This window comes from Schistosoma mansoni, chromosome 1 (assembly GCF_000237925.1).
Source record: "Schistosoma mansoni strain Puerto Rico chromosome 1, complete genome".
NCBI lineage: Eukaryota > Metazoa > Platyhelminthes > Trematoda > Strigeidida > Schistosomatidae > Schistosoma > Schistosoma mansoni.
This window is the reverse complement of record NC_031495.1, coordinates 65214686-65236461: the sequence shown is the minus strand read 5'-3', so window position 1 is coordinate 65236461 and position 21776 is coordinate 65214686. Positions and strand designations below refer to the sequence as shown.

The 21776-nt window shown below is 36.1% G+C and overlaps 1 protein-coding gene and 1 non-coding gene across 2 annotated transcripts in view; one reads left to right on the top strand and one right to left on the bottom strand.

Annotated features, from left to right (window-relative positions):
• The window catches only part of Smp_000780 (hypothetical protein), a gene marked incomplete at both ends in the record, with an annotated part of 52014 nt that overhangs the window by 2908 nt on the left and 27330 nt on the right, over nucleotides 1–21776 (bottom strand). The window contains 5 exons of the mRNA XM_018795224.1: nucleotides 1626–1984; nucleotides 3959–4291; nucleotides 18332–18467; nucleotides 20242–20435; nucleotides 20592–20780. Coding sequence (XP_018649558.1) covers nucleotides 1626–1984; nucleotides 3959–4291; nucleotides 18332–18467; nucleotides 20242–20435; nucleotides 20592–20780 — 1211 coding nt within the window. The remainder of the gene's footprint in view (nucleotides 1–1625; nucleotides 1985–3958; nucleotides 4292–18331; nucleotides 18468–20241; nucleotides 20436–20591; nucleotides 20781–21776) is intronic.
• Smp_tRNA_00422_Gln_TTG.1.1 lies at nucleotides 6862–6928 on the top strand. Its single transcript has one exon. It is a non-coding gene (tRNA).

Below are 21776 nucleotides of genomic sequence, written 5' to 3'. Positions count from 1 at the left end.
TAGCATGTTATTTTTGTATAGAAACTCTTTTAATGGGAGACCAACATTTTTATTGGCTATATCCTACTTTATAATCTTATTCAGTAATATGGGCATCGAATTTGAGAAGGTTTGAGAAGCTTTATTAACTTAGTGGAATAGATAAAGTAATGGATTCAATTGAAGTTCAAATATATATATAAACGCTTGTTTTGGTATATAGGTGTATAGAAAACAGAATCAGAAATATTATTAATGCTATGTGAAGTAATTCCCTTTAGCTTAAACTTAATTAATTTCAAAAAGGTTTCAATAATAAACTTATTCTTCCTCAAATTAAATGATCCGAATGACCTAATTCAGTGTATACAAACTTTACTTTCCCATTATTTTTGGTAGTTTTAAGAAATGAAGTGAAAAAAAATTTTGAACAGATTAATAATGTTGACTTGACAAATGATAAGTTACTGGGGTATTTCGTGAAAAGAATTATATAATCTGAAAATGACTTTTATCACAGACCAAAATCAATTTGAGATAGACTGAAAGTCAATAAACATTAAAGAGGTATTTAAACCTGGTTATAGAACCCTCGATATTGTTCATCTCTGACAATAAGTGGTATTGAACCTAGTACTACAAGATCTCTCAGTGAAGACGATGTTATTCCAATACTAAGTGAGATTACGAAGACTTCAACTAATTTGTGATATGCCATAACAACAAAAGTTGTATTTTTGAACAATTGGATTTCACAACTTGGTGGTCTGGATGTACAACGATAACCATAATTCTTCTTGTGAGGTCATGGTTGTGCAAATTTAATGACTTCAAACTTCAGACGAATTAGCCGTTCAATTTTTCATAGTCTCTAATCTGGTATTAGTCTAAGATGCAAAACAGTGTCGGATAATATGAAGACTTTCTCATAATAATGAACAAAATAATACATTAAACAAATATCAAGCTGTTTTCTGAAGAAACATAAGATTTTACACGTAACTTCAAACATATCAAAGTCTATTTAGACTCAAAATATCAATTACTCAATTCTGAATGTTTGTATATTTGTACTTAAATGGATATTTATAGATTAATCAACAATTCTTAGTTGTAATTTTGGGAAGATTCGAACAAACAATATTAAGTGAATTCAAACTTCACCCCACTACACAAGCAAGTGCCTATCAGGACTCAGTAGCTGAGTGGATAGAGCGATGGTGTTTGGGGCGAAAGGTACTGGGTTCGAGTCCCAGAGTGAACATCAACTCTGAGATGCATGTACATCCAGATGACGAGTCCCAAATAGGACGAAACGCGTGTCCTGGATTCCACTGCTAACCACTATCCATCTTTGCTTATAATTCTTAGTTCTATTGTTTTACTGATAAGAATGATTTGGTTTAGGTTGACAAGACATCCATTTCTATACAGTTCAGTTTTTTCATCAAAAACTATATGAATAGTAGTCACTTAGCCATTATAACACTTGGATTTCAACCTATCAAAATCACAGGTTCGAGCACATGTTCATCTACTTTGTTTGAGTCATACGGGTTGTACTACTAATTTTCTCATAGATTATAATTTGCATGAAAACAGATTTCAAAACTCCTTGAAACTCAACAATACCAAACAACACTTACTTTGAAAGACTTTTCATATTTCGATGATGATGCAGTAGGCCTTAACCAACTTTGTACAGACGGATAAGCATCAATATCTAGTAGATCAGGATCAGTTAAATAACCCATACCACTACCACCTGTAGCTGGTGCTGGAGTACTAGTACGTCCACGCCTCATCGCTGAACTACTACTTTTGTAATGATGATGATGATAAGGATGATGTGGTGGTAAGCCAACTGGTCGAAGACCTGTTACAGAACTAGGCAGACCAGCTACGGTCCTAGATTTTAAAAAATAACCATTATGTGGACTAGTAATAGTTATATCATCACCGGATTCTGCCATAAAGCCATCCATTGATAAACCTGATGTCGTCACTATAATAATGAATGTGAACAAAAAAATAGAAAAAACGGGAATTATGAAAGTGAAAAATACGCTAAACTCCTATAAAGTAGTTTATTTATACAACAAATATACACAGTCAAGAACTAGGAAGTGACCGCTACTAAGTAGGACATTTTATTAAGAAACAGAGGAATTGAAGAAAGGTTAGTTAAATCACCCATTCAGTAAATAACTGTTGTTCATTACGACCAATTTATTGAATCGTCATTGTGTTAGTGTTTAATGGGTACCTAAATCAAACGATCTTAATAGTAATGGTCATGGTTATTTATGGTTTCATGTAGATGACATACGTTGTAACGAATGAAATCAACTTTAAATAGAAAGAACTGTACAATAACGACTACTATCAAATAATTAGTAGGTGTACACTAACATTGGTTACAATGATAAATTATTATTAAAAGAAGATATTCATACATTTGTAGTTGAACAAGAAAACACATTACCAATAGTTCGTTTAAGTTCTAAGCATAGATACACAAATATATATCCGTATATACGGTATGTAAGAAACATCTTAGAAGTCTTTGTTAAGATTTTAAAGTTCTTTGAAATCAAAAACACTCAATGAACTCCCCAAATGCCCTGGTATGGCCGAGAGTGGGGAGAGTCCGCTCTCCCTCTCAAAATGCTCTCACATAGCCACGCGAATATATAACCTTTGTCAGGGAAGTCCTACTCACTGCCTTCTCAAAGTGGCATTACTGTTGTTTACGGAATCGAGAGGACGAAAAACGAATGTCCGGAGCTTTACCCGGGTTGGTGGACACAGAAAGTCCACCTAGGGAAGTTGGAAAACCCTGATTCCAAACCAATGGTGCACATGGGCTCCACTATCCTGAAGGAACAAATGGCGTATGAATCAATGGTTGGTCACCGGCCACCATGGGACGGCATCTCTTCACTATGCTCCACTGTCTTGTGGATCAGACTTTTAGGTCAAAGGCTCCGGATGTGGTACCCTAAGAAAACCACCTGCTTCAGTTTGGGCACCTGAGCAGTATCACAGCCCTCACACAAATCAAATGAGATTTGTGAGGCCCATATGTATCTGGTGCTTCCTTGTACCAATATTTATGTGTTTAAATAAATAAAATAAATAAACAATGAACAACAGAGTCACTTTATTACCCTTTTTCAAGACTGAAAGGTATAAAAATGAATAAAAAATAAATTTAACATCATCTACAAAATAAATCGCAAGTATCACATTGAACGGAGTTTGTTCCTTCCCATTTATAGATACACAAGCAACAGCTATCACTTAAATCAATGCACTCAAACAACAAAAGACAAGAATTGTTATCGGGCAAACATTAACACTCTGAATTGAGTAAATTTAAAGAATAATAAGGAATATATGGAGGTATGGATTTTAGGATAATCTGTATATCGACAAATACTTTATATCAAACTATATTTTGTAAAAAACAATCAGCAAAGAAAAGTTTTCTATTAAGTTCAGAGTTTCATGGAGATTGTTCAAATTGGTGTTATTTTAGTATGCGGGGTTATAAAGGTTGTATCAGCTTATAGTACCATCCCACGGACTAACATTAGTCATACAACCGTAGATAATCGATAATGACTGGGTAGCCGTTTTGTCCTAATATGGGACTTCATAGCAGTGAGGATCCACGGCCACACAACAGGGGATCAGAACCACGTGCCTTACTTTTAGAGTTGCTTACTTACGGCAGTTATTCTTTGTGGAGGAGCATAGGCCTCTCACCTCTGGAGTACTAACTCCATTTCAATCAAATGATTTGTAGTAACATCAAGTAAAGGCATCACTGAAAATTAAATAGAACTGGAAGTAAGAGCTAAATGGGTAGTTAGAAAAACAAAGTACACAAGTGAATTTCGACTCACCCTTTAGATTAGTATTCGAAGAGTAATCATTAAAAGGGAAAAAAACAGTTCATAAGAGTATAACTTACGTGAACCTAATCCATCATGAAAGCCAATTGGACGTGATTCATTTTCGATAAAATTAGTATTCAATGATTCCGATACAGTAACTGTACGATCAGGACCATTGATAGCTTCACCTGAATGATTGGAATGTCCACCTGGATGATAACTATGACGTGATGGAATTGTTCTCAAAGTTGTTGATAAAGATCCACGTATACCTGAACTTGCAACTGGAACATGTCCAGATAATGTACTTTGATCTAGCAGAGTATCACCATTTTCTACACCGATAAATGGTCGAGGTAAGCTAACCGCTCGACCATAGAGTATTCCAGAAGTGTAGCCAGGACGTGGAGCTATCATTTACAAAACAAATTGAATGTCAATAAATAATGCTGAAGACAACAATAAACATGAGTATACCTGCTACTAGTTGAATAGAATTGGAGGAGAATAAATTCTCATAGTTGAAATCACGGGTTAATTGAAGATAGAGCACCATCGAAAACCTGGAAGCACTGGACGGCCGTTTCGTCCTATTATGGGACTCCTCAGCAGCGCGCATCCACGATCCCGCACTCGCGAGATTCGAACTCAGGACCTACCGTTGGATGCCGGCTCAGTGGTCTATAGGTTAAGTGCTCGCATGCAAGACCCGTGGGTCCTGGGTTCGAATCTCGCGAGTGCGGGATCGTGGATGCGCGCTGCTGAGGAGTCCCATAATAGGACGAAACGGCCGTCCAGTGCTTCCAGGTTTTCCATGGTGGTCTAGCTTCAATTGACCCATGATTTCAACTATGAGAATTTATATACTTTATATATACACACTTTATAATTTTTAATAAGAATAAGTCAGTTCAACTTGGTCCCGTGTTCAGTTACGGGTTGGACTGACCTATTCTTATTAAAAATTATAGTGTATATTTGATTTTCAGCCTAGTAAAATACACTCAGTAAATGGTACATGGGGCACTATTTTACACGATTTTAATCTCAATTTAATAAATCAGTTTGGCTCTACAGATTCAAGATTGAATAAATGTTTATGTTAACAACAAAACTTTAATAAATCACAACCGAAGTTTAGAGACAAACATTTAAATGTAAAATCCTCGTATATCTATTTCAGTGACTTATGGAAGAAAATACCAATATTTTTACTAATTAAACTAAAGATTTTATGACTAGTTTATGTCTATAAATAAAATATAAAGTACAGGAAATCAATAAATCTTATGACCACATATATTCCCCCCCTTATATTCCCCTTAAACAAAATATTTCGCATCTAATAACAGTAACTTGGTGATTAAAGCATTTGGCTTTAGACATGGATTTGAACTATTCTATAGGATGAATTCACTTAGTATTGTTTGTTTGAATCTTCCCATTGATGCTATCAGCACTCAGCAGCTGAGTGGATAACGCGATGGCGTTTGAAGCGAAAGGTACTAAGTTCAATTCTCAGAGTGAACATCAACTCTGAGATACAGGTACATCCAGCTGATGAGTCCCAAATAGGATGAAGTGGCGCGCGTCAAACTGGATTCCACTGCTAGCCATTATCCATCTTTGCTTATTCTATAGGATGTTTAAGAACGATATATAGCCAATCCATTTTTCGTCAAATTGATTACAAACAGTTTATAAACAAAGGAAAAGATTGTGTAGTCTGTTATCATTCGACTTATCCAATATAGGCATAATGATATTACTTAATTATACATTAATATCACACGAATGTTAAAAATAACAAAATTTTTAACACATAAGAAATGATACAAAACAATATTCTCATCGTTGTTTTTTTTAGGCAAATAAAATTAATTAAGAGCGTGAAATTTATACTTCGTTGAAAACAGAAGGTAGTATACACCGAATCAATGACTACTCTAGTGAAAACTTAATTCACCATAAAAATTTTGGTGATTTCATGTTCAATAAATATTATATCCATATAAGTAGTATATGGTGAGGGTCAGTCATAGAATATATTTTGACAGAAGACCGATAAGGAAAGGACTGAAATGAAGCACAATTGGTAGGAAAATGAATGATCAGTGGAATTAGAGAAGACGGACTGATATTTACAGAAGAAGAGACAATTGGTTGTTATTTTGCAAATTAACTGTTTGTTGTATGGTTATCAGAATTTAGTGAGTTAGTCTGTAATTTGTGTCTAAATACATTCGATTGTCCCCAACTAGTGTTTTGTTCACTACAATTTTATATGCATCATATGCTCAAATGTTGATTTCTTTGTATAAAACATTTTACTTTCAAGAAAGTAATCATGTTTTGTTTACGAAATTACGATAACTACTAGATAAATGAACAGTAAACGACAGTATAGTTGATTGTAAATCACTACTGAACGCTGATATTTGTGGTTCGTAAAAGTAACTGCCTATATCATTATCTTGCAGTTTGTAGCTATGTTTAATGGACGAACGTAGTCGAATAACAATTTTGCCGATAAATTCATTGGAATAATGAAATTCATATTCATATGAGATAACTAAAGAAAATTCATGTCACAGACTGACGTCGTCTGACAAAATAGTGAAAGCTAAAAATAAGAAGACAGATGTATCATTCTATTTTGAAACGGGACTGCAGTGAGCGCTAAAAAACAATACGCACGTAAACGACTTCATATCTCACAAAGAGAACTATAATTTTAGATATATGAGAATCTAAATTCAATAAACTCCTTCTTTAACTCTGATCAACTCGTCAAAGTAGAGTGATCGTTAAACAATGTGACCAGTGCGCAATTGGTCCACTTCAAACATGGTTCCACTCTACAACTCACAATATTTAAGTTAGATTTAAGGAATCAGTCTAGGAGTAACTCATACTTTAAAAAATATTCCTTAGAAGAATTTCCTTAAAAACATTTGTTTAGTAAGTGGCTATCAGGACTCAGTAGCTGAGTGGATAACGCAATGGCATTTGGAGCGAAAGGTACTGGGTTCGAGTCCCAGAGTGAACATCAACTCTGAGATACAGGTACATCCAGCTGATGAGTCCCAAATAGGATGAAGTGGCGCGCGTCAAACTGGATTCCACTGCTAGCCACTATCCATCTTTGCTTACCATGCTTGTGAATTTAGGCTATATCGAGGCAATACGCACAGTATGCACATATGCCAATTAGAGACTGACCAGTTGCAGTCATAACACATCGATGGGAAGATTCAAACAAACAATACTAAGTGAATTTGTTTAATAAAGTTTCTATTTTATATGCTTTAAAAATTACACTTCGTTTTGCATGGTATTGTAATTTTCATTTTGTAGTTACCCTCCAGAAAAGGAACAGACAAAGTTATTGTGTTGTAGAAATATTACATAGAATAAATACAGGATATGCATATATGTTTGTATAACCCACTACTGTCATAACCATCCGATCAATGCAAACATGCAATAGTGTTTTTATGGGGGATAAAAATAAGACAGGTGAGAATGAATTTTTGAGATATGCGATAAAAATGAAAAGGTGAATCGGAATGCAACCAACAATTTGACAAAAATAAGCAACAACAAAAAAATTCACAGATGTATAAAAAGTAAATAAATGAAAAACTCCTTTTTTTTTCTTCGTTTATATAAACTAGTTTTTAGACATAGAGGAAAGAATATAACACCAATCATGTGTAACACATGTCCCCAATCAAAGTGAACAAAGTGTACAGCTAGAACACAAACAGATTTATAGTTGCTTTTCAGTAATCTTCACTTTGTAGTGTGGTCTACTTATATCCATATAAGTAGTATATGGTAAGGGTCAGTCAGAGAATGTATTTTGGCAGAAGACTGATAAGGAAAGGACTGAAATGAAGCGCAATTGCTGGGAAAATGCATGAACAATGAAATTAGAGAAAATGAACTGATATTTATAGAAGGAACAGTGAAGATTGAGACAAGTGGTTGTTATTTTGCAAATTAACTGTTTGTTATATGGTTATCAGAATTTAGTGAGATAGTCTGTAATTTGTGTATAAATTCATTCGACTGTCCCCAACTAGTGTTCTGTTCACTACCATTTGATCTTAAGTTTACGAGTAACATTGTTCTAGAATTAAAATTACTCAAGATAGAATACCAACAGCTTAAGTTTAAACTGATTAGAAATGCAACTAATTAGTCGAATAAGTGTTTATGTGTTTAGTTTTATTAGATAATTTCTAGGATGAACAGTGTTATAGTCTAGAGTTCTTGGGTGAAATGGATGTAGGAGAGTTTACGATGACGAGAAAAGATCAGGAAATAAATCATTCTTTGATTGATGACGTGTATTGTGCGACAAGCTTAAAATAGATTAGATCTAATTTGAAAGGTTAGCAACTGTCGAATCACTAAAAAGGATGAAACTAGAGAGAAATTCAAAGGTCGAAAACTCTTGACAACCTCATCTACTTTTAATGAAACTAGTTTTCAAACAGCAGTTTCGAAGTAATATTTTTATATTTGGAGGATAAACATAGTGTTCTCTAACATCTTGAGTTGTCATTGTGTGTCAATAAAATGAAATTAGTCAATTTACTTAATAATTAGATATTTGTCAATTATCTAACAAGAATCTGATGAGACGATCTTTATTAAGATGTAATTCTCCAAGCATTGACATACATAAAGTATTCGTCATAAAATATTTATAGAATAGATTCCATACCAACATTTCGCTACAAGCACTGACCTCTTCAATAGTAGTCAGCTGAAATCCTTCGAAAACCTGACGTAATTCTCTGATCTATCGTAAACAGTGCAATCGAATTTCGTGGTCAACAAGGTTAATTGCTATCACTGAATATGCTTTCAACCAGGGAGCTTAAAATACGACTATTCTCTGAAAGCAGAAGGACATTAATTGACTGATTCAAGTATCAGACACTCAACAACTAAGCAAGGGGAAAAGTACAACCCAGTAATACTCATCTTTGTCTTCACATGGGAAAACATATTTTTACAAACGTGGGAAGGAAAATGAATGTCTGGCTCTTAATAAAAACTGTGGATACAGAACATAACCCCTAAAGATAATCAAGTTTTTTTGTTTGGATGGCCGGCCAGAATTTCACGCCACACGTAAAGTTGATATTGTACGGTATACACTATTTTGTTGCCCAGTTACATCAAACTTCATATAAATTAAGTAAATAAATAGTACAGAAGGGTTTTTTGTGGATATTTCAGTATTTTCATTGTTGAAATCATGAGTCAATTGAAGACCACCATGGAAAACCTGGAAGCACTGGATGGCCGTTTCGTCTTAATATGGGACTCCACAGCAGTGCGCATCCAAGATCCCGCACCCGAAAGATCCGAACCCAGGACAACCAGCTTCGCGCCGGAGTACTTTAGAATAGACTTGAACAACTCAGACAGTATGTGACTTTGAGTCATTTTTACCTCACTCATAACTCTATTCTCTTGATATGCAATTGTAGACTTCCCCAAATAAACCTCATATATTCATCTCTTAGGAATTCTACACTTATACGTCTCAAATAAATACCAACATATAATTATTATTATATTATAAACTATATAATTGGTTAGTGAATTTACTAACGTCAATAAAAACTGTCGGTTACAAATATAAACCGTTGAAAGAAATATTGGAGTTTAGTCAAAGTGTTTACAATGAAAAACGTAAACAAATGTAGTCAAATAAAATAATGAGGAATAACCCAAACTCCGTCCACATGGATATATTCAGAAATAATGGAACATATATAGTTCTCATGCAAAGCGTTAGTAAATAACAAACTTAATGAGAAAAATACGATACGACATTATGAAATCGAACGCAACTTGCCTACATTATGTATAAACATTAAAATAGTATACAATGCACATCACAAGTCAAAGTTTTAAATAGAAGTAATGTAGATTTTCATCTTGAAGAAGCTAATCAAAAGTTCAATTATTTAAAGCTTTATTTGATCGTGAACTAAAATCTTATATAAGTCAGTGAGCAACATATCTCCGATTAGGGGATTGTTTATTTATTTATTTATTTAAACACATATATATTGGTACAAAAGGGCACCAGATACATATGCGCCACACAAAATAATGAAAGTAGGAAGAGAAGGGATGAAAAGATAAGGCGGACTGAAATGTACAATCAGAAGACTCTTTCAGTTAAGAAAGTTAGAACCACTTTTTATGTAGAAAGTAAAAGAAGGTTGCAGTAGGTTCGCCACTGAGTTCTATTCTGAGCCATATCTGATAACGTCTCTAGCCACTGCGTTGCACCATCTCTCGGACCCCAGCCAGGGAGTCGTGAAGGACCAACAGAAGCTAGCCCTTTGCAGCTTCCTTTCATGCCACGACACCATGTCGTACACTGACCACCTCTCTGCTTTCTCCAACCAGTTCCAGAGTCGGCAAATAATGCACGACGTGGAAGTCTCTGGGACGACATTCGTAAAACATGTCCAAGCCACCGAAGTCGGTGTTTCAAGATGGTGACACCAATTGAATTATCGTCTCTGCGCCCGAACACACGATGCCGAACCTCTGTATTACTAACATGGTGTTGCCACTGAATGTCAGCAATCCTTCGGAGACAACGATGATCGAACACAGAGAGACGTCTAACATCCTCAACTCGGAGAGGCCAGGTTTCACAAGCAAAGAGCAAAACTGCTCTCACCGACGCGTTGTAGATCCGACCTTTTACAGTCAGACTAACATCACGAAGGCGCCAAAGATGGCCCAGATTGGCATAAGCCGCTCTGGCTTTCCTTATACGTGCATCAATCTCATCACTCACGCCACCACCAGCACTTATATAGCTACCTAGATACACGAACTTCTCAACTACTTCAATCTGCTCACCATCCAGGGTGAGTACAGGATGAAAATCCTGCCAGTCTTGTAGGAGTACTTCGCACTTGGAGGGTGCAAAGCACATGCCGTACCTGCGGACACTGATTGCCAACTGATTAAGTGCGGATTGCATGCCTTGGGCATTATCGCACAGTAAGACAATATCATCCGCATACTCGAGGTCGAGAAGTCGTTCTCCAGGCAACATATCCACACCGCCATTACTTACATCCATCAGAGCTGTTTCCAAGATGTCATCGATGGCAAAGTTGAAGAGGAATGGTGAGATCGGGCAACCCTGCCTAACCCCACTGCTCGAATGGAACAAGGGAGAAAGGTGGTTATATGCCCTCACTCTGCCTGAGGTGTTCGTATACAGGGCCTTTAAGATGTTAATGAACTTCTCAGGCACACCCTTCTTCAATAGACAATTCCAGAGAACAGTCCTGTCCAACGAATCGAAGGCAGCCCTGATATCAAGAAACACTACGATTGTTGGCCTGCGATAAGTATGACGGTGTTCTAACATTTGGTGGAGGGTGAAGATGTGATCAATGCATCCTCGACCAGAACGAAAACCAGCCTGCTCCTCGCGAGTCAATCGTTCTCGGGTTTTAAACAACTTACGAAGAATGACAGAAACCAATAGTTTGGACGCAATCGGAAGTAGACTTATCCCCCGATAGTTGTTACAGGAACAACGTGAACCCTTTTTAAAGATAGGGACGACTATTGACTCATTCCATGATGTTTGAACACTTTCTTGCTCCCAAACCTTTGCAAACAACACCGTCAGTTCCTTAGCCAGAAAGTCATCACCATCTTTAAAAAGAGCCGGAGGTAAGCCATCTGGGCCAGGTGATTTGTAGCGCTTCAAGAGTTGGAGTTCCTTGCGGAATTCCGCCTCGTTTGGTGAATCAGTCGTCACCGGCCATGGGGGGCAGGACAAACTGGTTGATGTTGCCGGAGCAGCAGGCCAGTTGAACTGCCCTTCGAAAAATTCCGCCCATCGTCCAAGACATCGAGAGATGTTAGTGGTTGGCATCCCATCATCCTCGTAGATTGTTTCACTCACACCAGACTTCTTGCTGCCAGTGGCTCGGATGAGTTGGAAGAGCTTCCGGCAGTTACCAGATGCAGCTGCTGCTTCCATCTCATTAGCACGCTCCGACCACCAGGCTTCCCGGTCCTTACGCAAGCTTTGCCCGATTTCATTACGTAACAGCCTTCGTTTGTGGTCAAACTCACGGTCACCCGGAGTAGACCGACGGGCTTCCATCAGTTGTAAGGAGCCAGAAGAAACCCAGTGCTTGTAAGCGGGACGTTTCGCGAAGCCGCAAGCGGCTTTACTCGCCATTTTCATGGCGTCGTGAAGAAGCAACCAATGCTCATCTATACTTTTCGGTGGGATGGTAGCTAGCCCAGAGGCTAGCCCCGCTCGATACTTACTTGCAACAGAAGTTGCAGCCAGTTTACTAACATCAATCCGTTGGTGTTGGTCAATTCTTCGGCCACTGAAAATTAAGGTGAGATTGGCGCAGACCAGGGCATGATCAGACTCCAGATAGGTACTCCAAAAGGAGCGTCAGTCTTGTACACAACCACGCCAGCGGTAGCTGATCGCGATGTGATCAATCTGAGTTCAGGCTTGAGATGCAGAGGGAGGACGCCAGGTGGCACACCGGCGATGACTGTGCCGGAAGTTAGTGCTAGCCAGAAACAGGTTGTGGTCTGTGCACAGTTGCAGCAAACGGTCCCCGTTATCTGTCCTGCGACCAACAAGTCCCCATCGGCCACCTAAACGACTCTCTTCTGTGCCTAGACGCCTGACCTGAGCATTCAAGTCTCCGGCTAATACTACAATATCTGTCGAACGCGCTTTCTGGAGAAGAACTGTTAACTGGTGGTAAAACTCATCCTTGATTTCATCCGGGCTGCAATCTGTCGGGGCATAGGCGGAGATGACGAAAAGACACCGTTTCTCACGCCGATTTCTTCTCACTTTGATGGAACTTTCTAATCTAACAGCACATAACCGACTGTTAATGGGGATCCAATCGATTAGCGCTGCCTCAGCCCTAGCGCTTAGTGCAACACTAACGCCTGCAAGACCAGACGAAGATGCCACAGAGTCCCCGGATAAGCGCACGTGAAACAAGCTTTTCGAAGCGACAGATGTAGAGCGAATTTGTAGTACTTCACTAGAGTCTTGAATACGGGTCTCGAATAGACAGCAAACATCAACATTAAGACTTTCTAAAGACATAGCCAGCCCCATCTGTTGTCCGATCTGCATTAGTGTGCGAACGTTGAAGGAAGCCAGCTTGAACGGCGTACGTGGCTTCAGAAAGACTGCTTCAGTATTCTAAATCGGTGGAAGCATTCACTTTCAACCAGACAGTGACTGGAGATCGTTCAGATAGGACAGAGTTTCCACCATGGGCGAGCTACTGCATAAGTTGAAAAGGAAGGATACACAATTTGAAAATAAAGGGAGTGAAAAAGCGACGTAGTAAATAATAGTAATAATAATAATAATAATGGTAATAATAATAATAATAATGTAAATTGTCTTTCTTCCATTAGGAACGAGAGCAGTGTAGTTAGTGTAGTGCGTCATTTCATGTCATTTGTGTGTGGGCTGTGATACTGCCCGGGTGCCCAAACCGAAGCAGGTGGTTTTCTTAGTAGGCCACACCCGGAGCCTTTGACCTAAAGATCTGATCCACAAGGCAGTGGAGCATCGTGAGGAGATGCAGTCCCATGGTGGCCGGTGACCAACCATTGACTCATACGCCATTTGTTCCTTCAGGATAGTGGAGCCCATGTGCACCATTGGTTTGGAATCAGGGTTTTCCAACTCCCCTAGGTGGACCCTACGTGTCCACCAACCCGGTCAAAGTGCCGAGCATTCGCTTTTCGTCCTCTCACTTTTGTAAACAACACGCCCGCCACGAGAAGGCAGTGAGTAGGACTTCCCTGGCAGAGGCTATATATTCGCGTGGCCATGTGAGAGCATTTCGAGAGGGAGAGTGGACTCTCCTCACTCTCGGCCGTACCAGGGCATTTGGGGCTGTCGTTTATAGTGATTCATTACTTTATCCACAGAAATCCAAACACTTGAACAACTAATTTTCTATCCCTTCGGCAATAACGAAGTAATCGTTTACAAGCAAAAGATGTTGATTACCACCAAATTTTCCATGATGAATGTATATATAAAATAAGGGTGTAAAAAAGAAGCAAGTTTTAGGATTAATCCAAGTTATCAAAAGACCGTTTCCTTAACAAAGTCAAAATCCTTCTATTATTATAATTTTACCCTAGTTACGTAACTTTAACAACCACTGTGAACAAAAAGATGAAGTTGAAACAAAATGGGGGGGAGAACATTCGCTATAGATAAATCCCAATTAATAGTTGTGTTATTTTTTTTTACCATTAATAGCATCAATACAATAACAACTGTTCCAACTTCACTTATTTCTTAAACCAGGTTGCAATCCATTAAACGGCATTCAATAATATGACTTATATTCAGGTAAAAATGAACAGAAATATTCATTTGTAATAATGCAAAAAGACAAAGAAAATGAAATGAAATGCAAATTTGTGTGAACAGTATCACATGCCATTGATTACAGAATATACACTGAGTAATAGTTTCAAATATTATAATGAATCAGACTACCTGAATAAGTTGATCTCATGTATTGACCATGTTGTCTGACTGCATACTCATGATCGTATCCTACAACATGATGATGATGATGATGGTGTGGACAAACATAAATAAATATATATATGAATAGATTTAGTTTTTAATGGAATGGAAATAAAAGTTCCAAAGATTGAGAAATTAATTATATGCTAAATTGATAAGCATGTGTTCGGAAATACATGGAAAGTTCATCTGTCGAGGAACACAATCTATATGCGATTGCTTACATAAAACCACTAATCGTGAATGCTTAGTTGAAGAGGAAATGTGTGATTAAGAATCCTAATCGGCGGAGCTGAATTCAACACACATAAATTCATCACTAAATTATGAAACAAGATCCTCGTAAAGATATGGAATAGTTCAAATTCAGCAGCTTTACATGATTGCACGTCTATGCCTAAAAGTCAATGGTTATTAAAATTACGTCACAAAGAAACACTAAGATCCATTCACAATAGGTTTTCCGTATTACATTTTATTCAATGTTTGGCAACGACTCTATTATTATTATTCAAAATGTCGAAAAAAAAACAAAAAAAATTCTTGAAAATGTATCATTTAATCAAAGAGGTGACGATTCTTTAGTAAGTTTGTAATACGTAATACTGTGGATAAATGTAACAAACTTTGAATTATTATGATCTAATACATTTTATACACTTCCAGTACACATTATTATCACCATTATTATTATTATTATTGGCACAATTGATCGGAATAAACTTATTTACATAACATTTCAAAACTGATAAATTCTAGCATGATTATCCAATTTATTTCAATTTGTATTAAGTTCAGTTTTAATGGTTTCATTATTTCAACAGCTTAAAGAATAATCTTATAGAAATAAGATCATGAGTCAATTGAAGCTAGACCATCATGGAAAACCTGGAAGCACTGGACATGTGTTTCGTCTTACTATGGGACTCCTCAGCAGTGCACATCCACGATCCCGCACTCACTAGTGACTGGCTCCATCAGCTATTTCCTGGAGTTCTGGTGGGAAGCAGTGACCAGTGGGGTTCAACCAGGTCTGTTGGGAGATATCAACTCACTGATGACATTGGTGAATGGTTGCCCAATTTCGTGGATTGGTTGGAGTTAGACATTAACATCATCGGATGCTGGCTCAGTGGTCTACCGGTTAAGTGCTCTGGTGCTAGACTGGTAGGTCCTGGATTCGAATATCGCGAGGCGGGATCGTGGATGCGCACTGCTGAGGAGTCTCACAATAGGAAGAAACGGTCGTCCAGTGCTTCCAGGTTTTCCATGATGGTCTAGCTTCAATTGACTTATGATCTCAACTCTATAAAATTACTAAAATCTCCATAAAACCCCTTCTGATTTAAGAATATTCATTAATACACCAAACTGTCAAATTATCAACGAAATCAAATCCATATTCTAAATTTTATTACTGTTTACTTTTTTAAACCTCCCATAAACAGACTACTTGAAATGTATTTGAATGATTTACATCTCCCATATTTCCTAACTTGTAATAATTTGCATCATTAATCTAAACTAATCCTTTTTGTGTGAAGACTATTTATATTGAGACATTATGTTAGTTTGTAGAGATTTGTGAGATGCAGAAAGAACTTAATATCCTTTATATATAAGAGTAATTAAAATGTAATGCAATTTAACATTTTTAAGGAAACAGGAAAAAAGTATTTTGATTTAACAAAAGGAAATAATCTAAATGCCAGTGATAAAACACTCTGATAGAGCCCTCAGAGAAATAAGCCTACAAAAAAGTACATAAATTTGCAGTTAACTTGATAGATAATGCTTAAAGTAACATGATCAAGATGAAAATGTTAAAAATAAATTTATATTTTTACTTGATGGGAAGCTCGGTATAGTTCCTGAACGTCCACCGGTGCTGGAATATTCCAATCGATAGGATAAATTATGACCACTTCGACGATCTCTCCTAGTATCACGTGACGGAGCTGTATGAGAAAACAAAGAAAATCAAAAGAACATTGTAAGATATAAATTTCAATAAATTGATTTTATTTCAGAAAGAAAGTGGAAGCCATACAAAGAAGCCACTCTAGAAAAAAGTTCAGCACATTTATGAGATCACTTGAAGGTTGTTTATTTGTAAGTGGTTGTATTTTTCAATTGTTAATGATAATTATTGCAACTGATCAATCTCTGTCTGTATACTTTCATCCTGAACTGATTGACTCGATAAAGCCATTAGTCACAAGTTTGTTTAGTATATTTGGTTTGCGGATAGTAGTAAAATTGAGAATGTATGTTTCGTTCCACGGTTAAATACAAACCCTTACAAATATAATACATGCCCGTTGCACAAGCCAGTGGATATCTAGACTCGGTAGCCCATTGGATAATGCGGTGGTATTTGAAGTAAAGTGGACTGAATTTAAATCTCAGCGTAAACATCAGCACTGAAACGAAAGTTCATTTGACTGACGAGTCTCTAACAGGATGAGACGTTCGTCCTAGATTCCGCTGTTAGTTATTTTTATAAAACAGTTTTATAAGATTTTTATATATGATAAGCTAATTTCCGTTTCAAAAATGACCTATATTTTAAAAGAAATTATATATAGGATAAAAAGAATTTGCAGGGCTGTATCCTAACCGTGGGTTATGAAAACAATTAACAAACAAATGGCTTAGTAACTAATTAACCTATTTATGTTAAACTTTTAGGTCATTGAATTCATCTGACTGAAATCAATTTTTATGTCATTATTTAACTATATGAAATAATTCACTTAACTGTATAATATTAACTTAAGTAAGGAATTGGAATAAGAAACGTTTATGGACCAAATTATTGATCAAACAATGTTTATTTGTAACTTAGGTGTTGGTATTTCATGATGACAGTTGGTCGATGAGGAAACACACTGGCATTGAACAATTTTGTCTGCATTTATTATAAATTTATTCAATCTGACATTAGATACATGTTTAGTGTGGTAATTTTGTATGCATTATGTCAATTGTTCTCGCAATGATACATCATTGTTGTACTTGCCAGTTAATTCTTCTAATCTTGACGGTCTCTGTTTCAAAAAATAGCTGCTTCGATCCAAATGAGATGTCAAGAGTTTAACACGTGTATTCTCTACTACTTATTTACTAATATGTATTTACACTTTTTTAGTAAGACGATTCTTCAAGTAAAGATGTGAGATTGAAATTAGGAATGTAATTTGATACTGTAAATTTCACAGTAAACAAAAATCAACAGAAGAAATGAATATAATGTTAATAAAACAATAACATAGATTGATCATAGAAAATAGTTCCGATTGAATATAATGTTAAATATTAAAAACGAGACAATGAATGGGTACAGTAGCACAACATTAATATAAGTTTGAAATGATACATCTAAAGAGGGTTAAGCAGAAAGATTTGCAAAATTTTCATGAACTTACTCTTCACAATAACAAAGATTACTTTTGAAAAAAAAATACCCAGTCATCTAAAAAATTTCTGGTGAGCAAAAACTAAGTATGTCAAACAACATGATGTAATATACTACTGCTCAGGAGTATATCGTCAAATAAAAATTAGAAATGATGACTAGCATCCATTCCCAACTTAATAAGAATGATCAATATGTTAAATGGTCAGTCACATTACGACTAAAAACTGAATTAACAAATAATTTTAACAGATAAACTTAGAATAATGAGTATTATAGTGTCGTTAGAATGCACCAGGTACTTTGGCGCTGAACAAGAAACACATCTAGTATAAAGCCTTTTTAAAATGCTTATTTTTCATTACAAAACAATAACATCGGATTGACGTATAAAGAAGATAAACTTACATGTATATCCATGCCGTCTATATCGTGTTTTGTAACCAGGCTCTACATTTGCATTAGGTGATCGTGAAGCAGAAATCGGATCTAAATCTGTTTCATGAACATGTAATTTACTGGCTTCCAATTCTTGAATAAGAGCCTTTCAGAGCCGATAATAAAAATAGGTAAACCATATTATTTCAATAAAGAGGAAAAAAAAGTAAGTTCATTAAAATGAGCAATACTAATATACACCTATCTGTTCACAATTATTTATCCTGGTTGAGAAGAAGAATATCATGATAGTTGGTGTCATATTCACTCCAATAACTGATTAAAAACAGTACATACTGTTTCAAACTACATTGATAGTGATTATTGAAACATTCATTAAACCACGAGTGAGTTTTATAAATGAAATCATTATTTGAAAAACTATTTGGACAGTAAATGAATGAAAGAAGGGGTGATCGATTGGATAGGGCTTTCACTGTTCAATCACTAGGGTTTCAACCTTTAATCCAGATTCACTTTCAGTAATTAGAGCAACTGAATGATGTAACATATTCTCCATACAAAAGGTTTAACCTAAGGTTAAGTACATAATCGGGAACTTGATTTATTAAGTAAGATTTAATTAGACCGAAATATAAATGATGGAATAGACTATGAAGAAAATGTATTATACAACTTTAGTCCTGTATCATTATTAACAACCAGTCAAATTCAACGTATTTCTTGTACTTCGTTCCTTTGATAAACTTTGATAAACAAAGAATAACGAACAGTATAAAATAAAGTGAATTCCGTTTCATCACCCCTAAATCATCTAAATACGCACGGATTTGTACAAATAAATGAAATGTTTTACAATTGTAATGTAATTGTAGTGTAAATGAAATGTTTACATGTTACATATAAAATTACAGTATTTCCATTATTTGTACAAATCAGCGCGTATATAGATGACTTCGAATACATGGAGTGAAATGAATTAACTTCACTGTACTATTTCTTATTTATTTATTTGAACAAATAAATATTGGTACAAAGGGGCACCGAATACATATACGCGACACAAATCTCATTTGATTTGTGTGAGGGCTGTGATACTGCTCAGGTGCCCAAACTGAAGCAGGTGGTTTTCTTAGGGTACCACATCCGGAGCCTTTGACCTAAAAGTCTGATCCACAAGACAGTGGAGCATCGTGAGGAGATGCAGTCCCATGGTGGCCGGTGACCAACCATTGATTCATACGCCATTTGTTCCTTCAGGATAGTGGAGCCCATGTGCACCATTGGTTTGGAATCAGGGTTTTCCAACTTCCCTAGGTGAACTTTCTGTGTCCACCAACCCGGTTAAAGCGCCGAGCATTCGCTTTTCGTCCTCTCAATTTTGTAAACAACACGCCCGCCACGAGAAGGCAATGGGTAGGACTTCCCTGGCTATATACGTGTGGCTATGTGAGAGCATTTGGAGAGGGAGAGCGAACTCTCCCCACTCTCGGCCGTACCAGGGCATTTGGGGGCACTTCCCTGTACAATCTTCGTTATTCTTACTGAACAAAAACTTAAAATAAATAAGATAAGGTATTAGTCATATCTGCAGAAATCAGAATAGCTCACTTCTATTTAACGTTCATAAGGCTTCTAACTATACTTAAAACCAAAAAAATACAACAATGAACAGCTTATTGTCTATGTTAATAAATTTGAAACAATTTTTTGGTAATGAGATCAATCATTTGACTCATAAATTCATTTTTCGTGGCACTTTAACTGTTACAATATTAATAAATTAATGACTAACATATTACTGGACATTCAGTGATAAGTTCTACGGAAAATACATTTGGGACACAATCTAACTCATCATCAGTGTAAAAATATTTTTAAAAAGCGAATTAATATTTTAAACAGAAATACATGCTCACCGCTGTAATACCGGAACTTTCACCTAATCGTTTCAATGTCTCAATTTCAGCATCAATTCGATCTAGTTTAGCATTTAGTACTGGATCACGATCGGTCCAGTCTGTATCGACTGATGTCATTGTTCCATTTCTTAGAGTACCATTTCTACTATCTACACCAATTGACTGTACACCAGTCATACGTTTCTCACGACCTGAAAGTTAACAAAATGAACAGAATAGTTCGTATTTAGAGTTTCTAATAAAGTGATTATAAATAGCATAATAGTGATAGCGTACTACAATAACATACATTGTAATATTGACTCATCAGATAACAATGTTTTATTCACATGATACAATTCACTTACGTTTATCAATCATAACAACAGCTGGTGAAGGTGGAGCAGGAAAATCATATCTGTCTATAGCCGGTAAACTATTGGAATCTGGTAAACGAGCATTTGGAAAAGAAGCAAGTCTTCGGGCTTCAGACCAATAAAGTGTAGCAGATGGTGGACTAGCAGTACGATCAACTCGAGGTCGAACAAGTGATTCAGCTAACCAAAAAAATGCCAAAACATAATTATGAAAAAATAAATAATCAACTTGCTGAAAGTTCGAGTAAATTTAACCGACAAAATTAAACAAGAAAGTATTTCGGTCTACTGTATCATCTGAATGTAACTCAACTAAATATAAGAAATTTTTATAGAATATCGAGCAAATGAACATTTGACCTGAAAGTAGTGACCAGTGTCATTTTGTTTTCCTATTGAATATCAACTAGCATGAAATTTAGATCAAGCATAGATTTATGCCAAGTATCTCCAACTACTGAACATCAAATAAACACAACAGCATTATATCTATAATCTCATTATTCTATAATCAAACAATGTAGTTAACTCTTATTAAGGTTGATAAGAGAAACTTTTCAAGAGTTAATCAGTAATTATTTGTCCATCTCATAATGCAAAACAAATCCAGTTGAAGTTAGACATTAACACCGTTGGATGCCAGTTCAGTGGTCTATCGGTTAAGGGCTTCGGCTCGAGACTGGTAGGTCCTGGGTTCGAATCTCGCTCGCGAGAGCGGGTTCGTGGATGCGCACTGCTGAGGAGTCCCATAATAGGACGAAACGGCCGTCCAGTGCTTCCAGGTTTTCGATGGTGGTCTAGCATCAATTGACTCATGATTTCAACTGTGAAAATACTAAATTCTCCACAAAACCTCCTCTGATCTAAAATCCATAATAGTTCAAACCATTCCTTGAAAAAAGGAACAAAAGAACTGTAAATAATAATATCTCTTTTCTTAAAACAAATCAACAACAACTATTCGACTATATATGTGTATATTTTGAAATAAAAATGTTTGAATGAATGAAATGAATGAATGAAATGAATGAATACACCCCACCAGGTATCCAAATAAATTTCCAATTTAACCACAACCGAAATTGAATTATAAACTATTAAAAAAAAATTTTAAGAAATAAAAATGGTAAAATAGAACAAAACCCCCCCAATTCTTTAAAATCTAAAAAAAAAAAT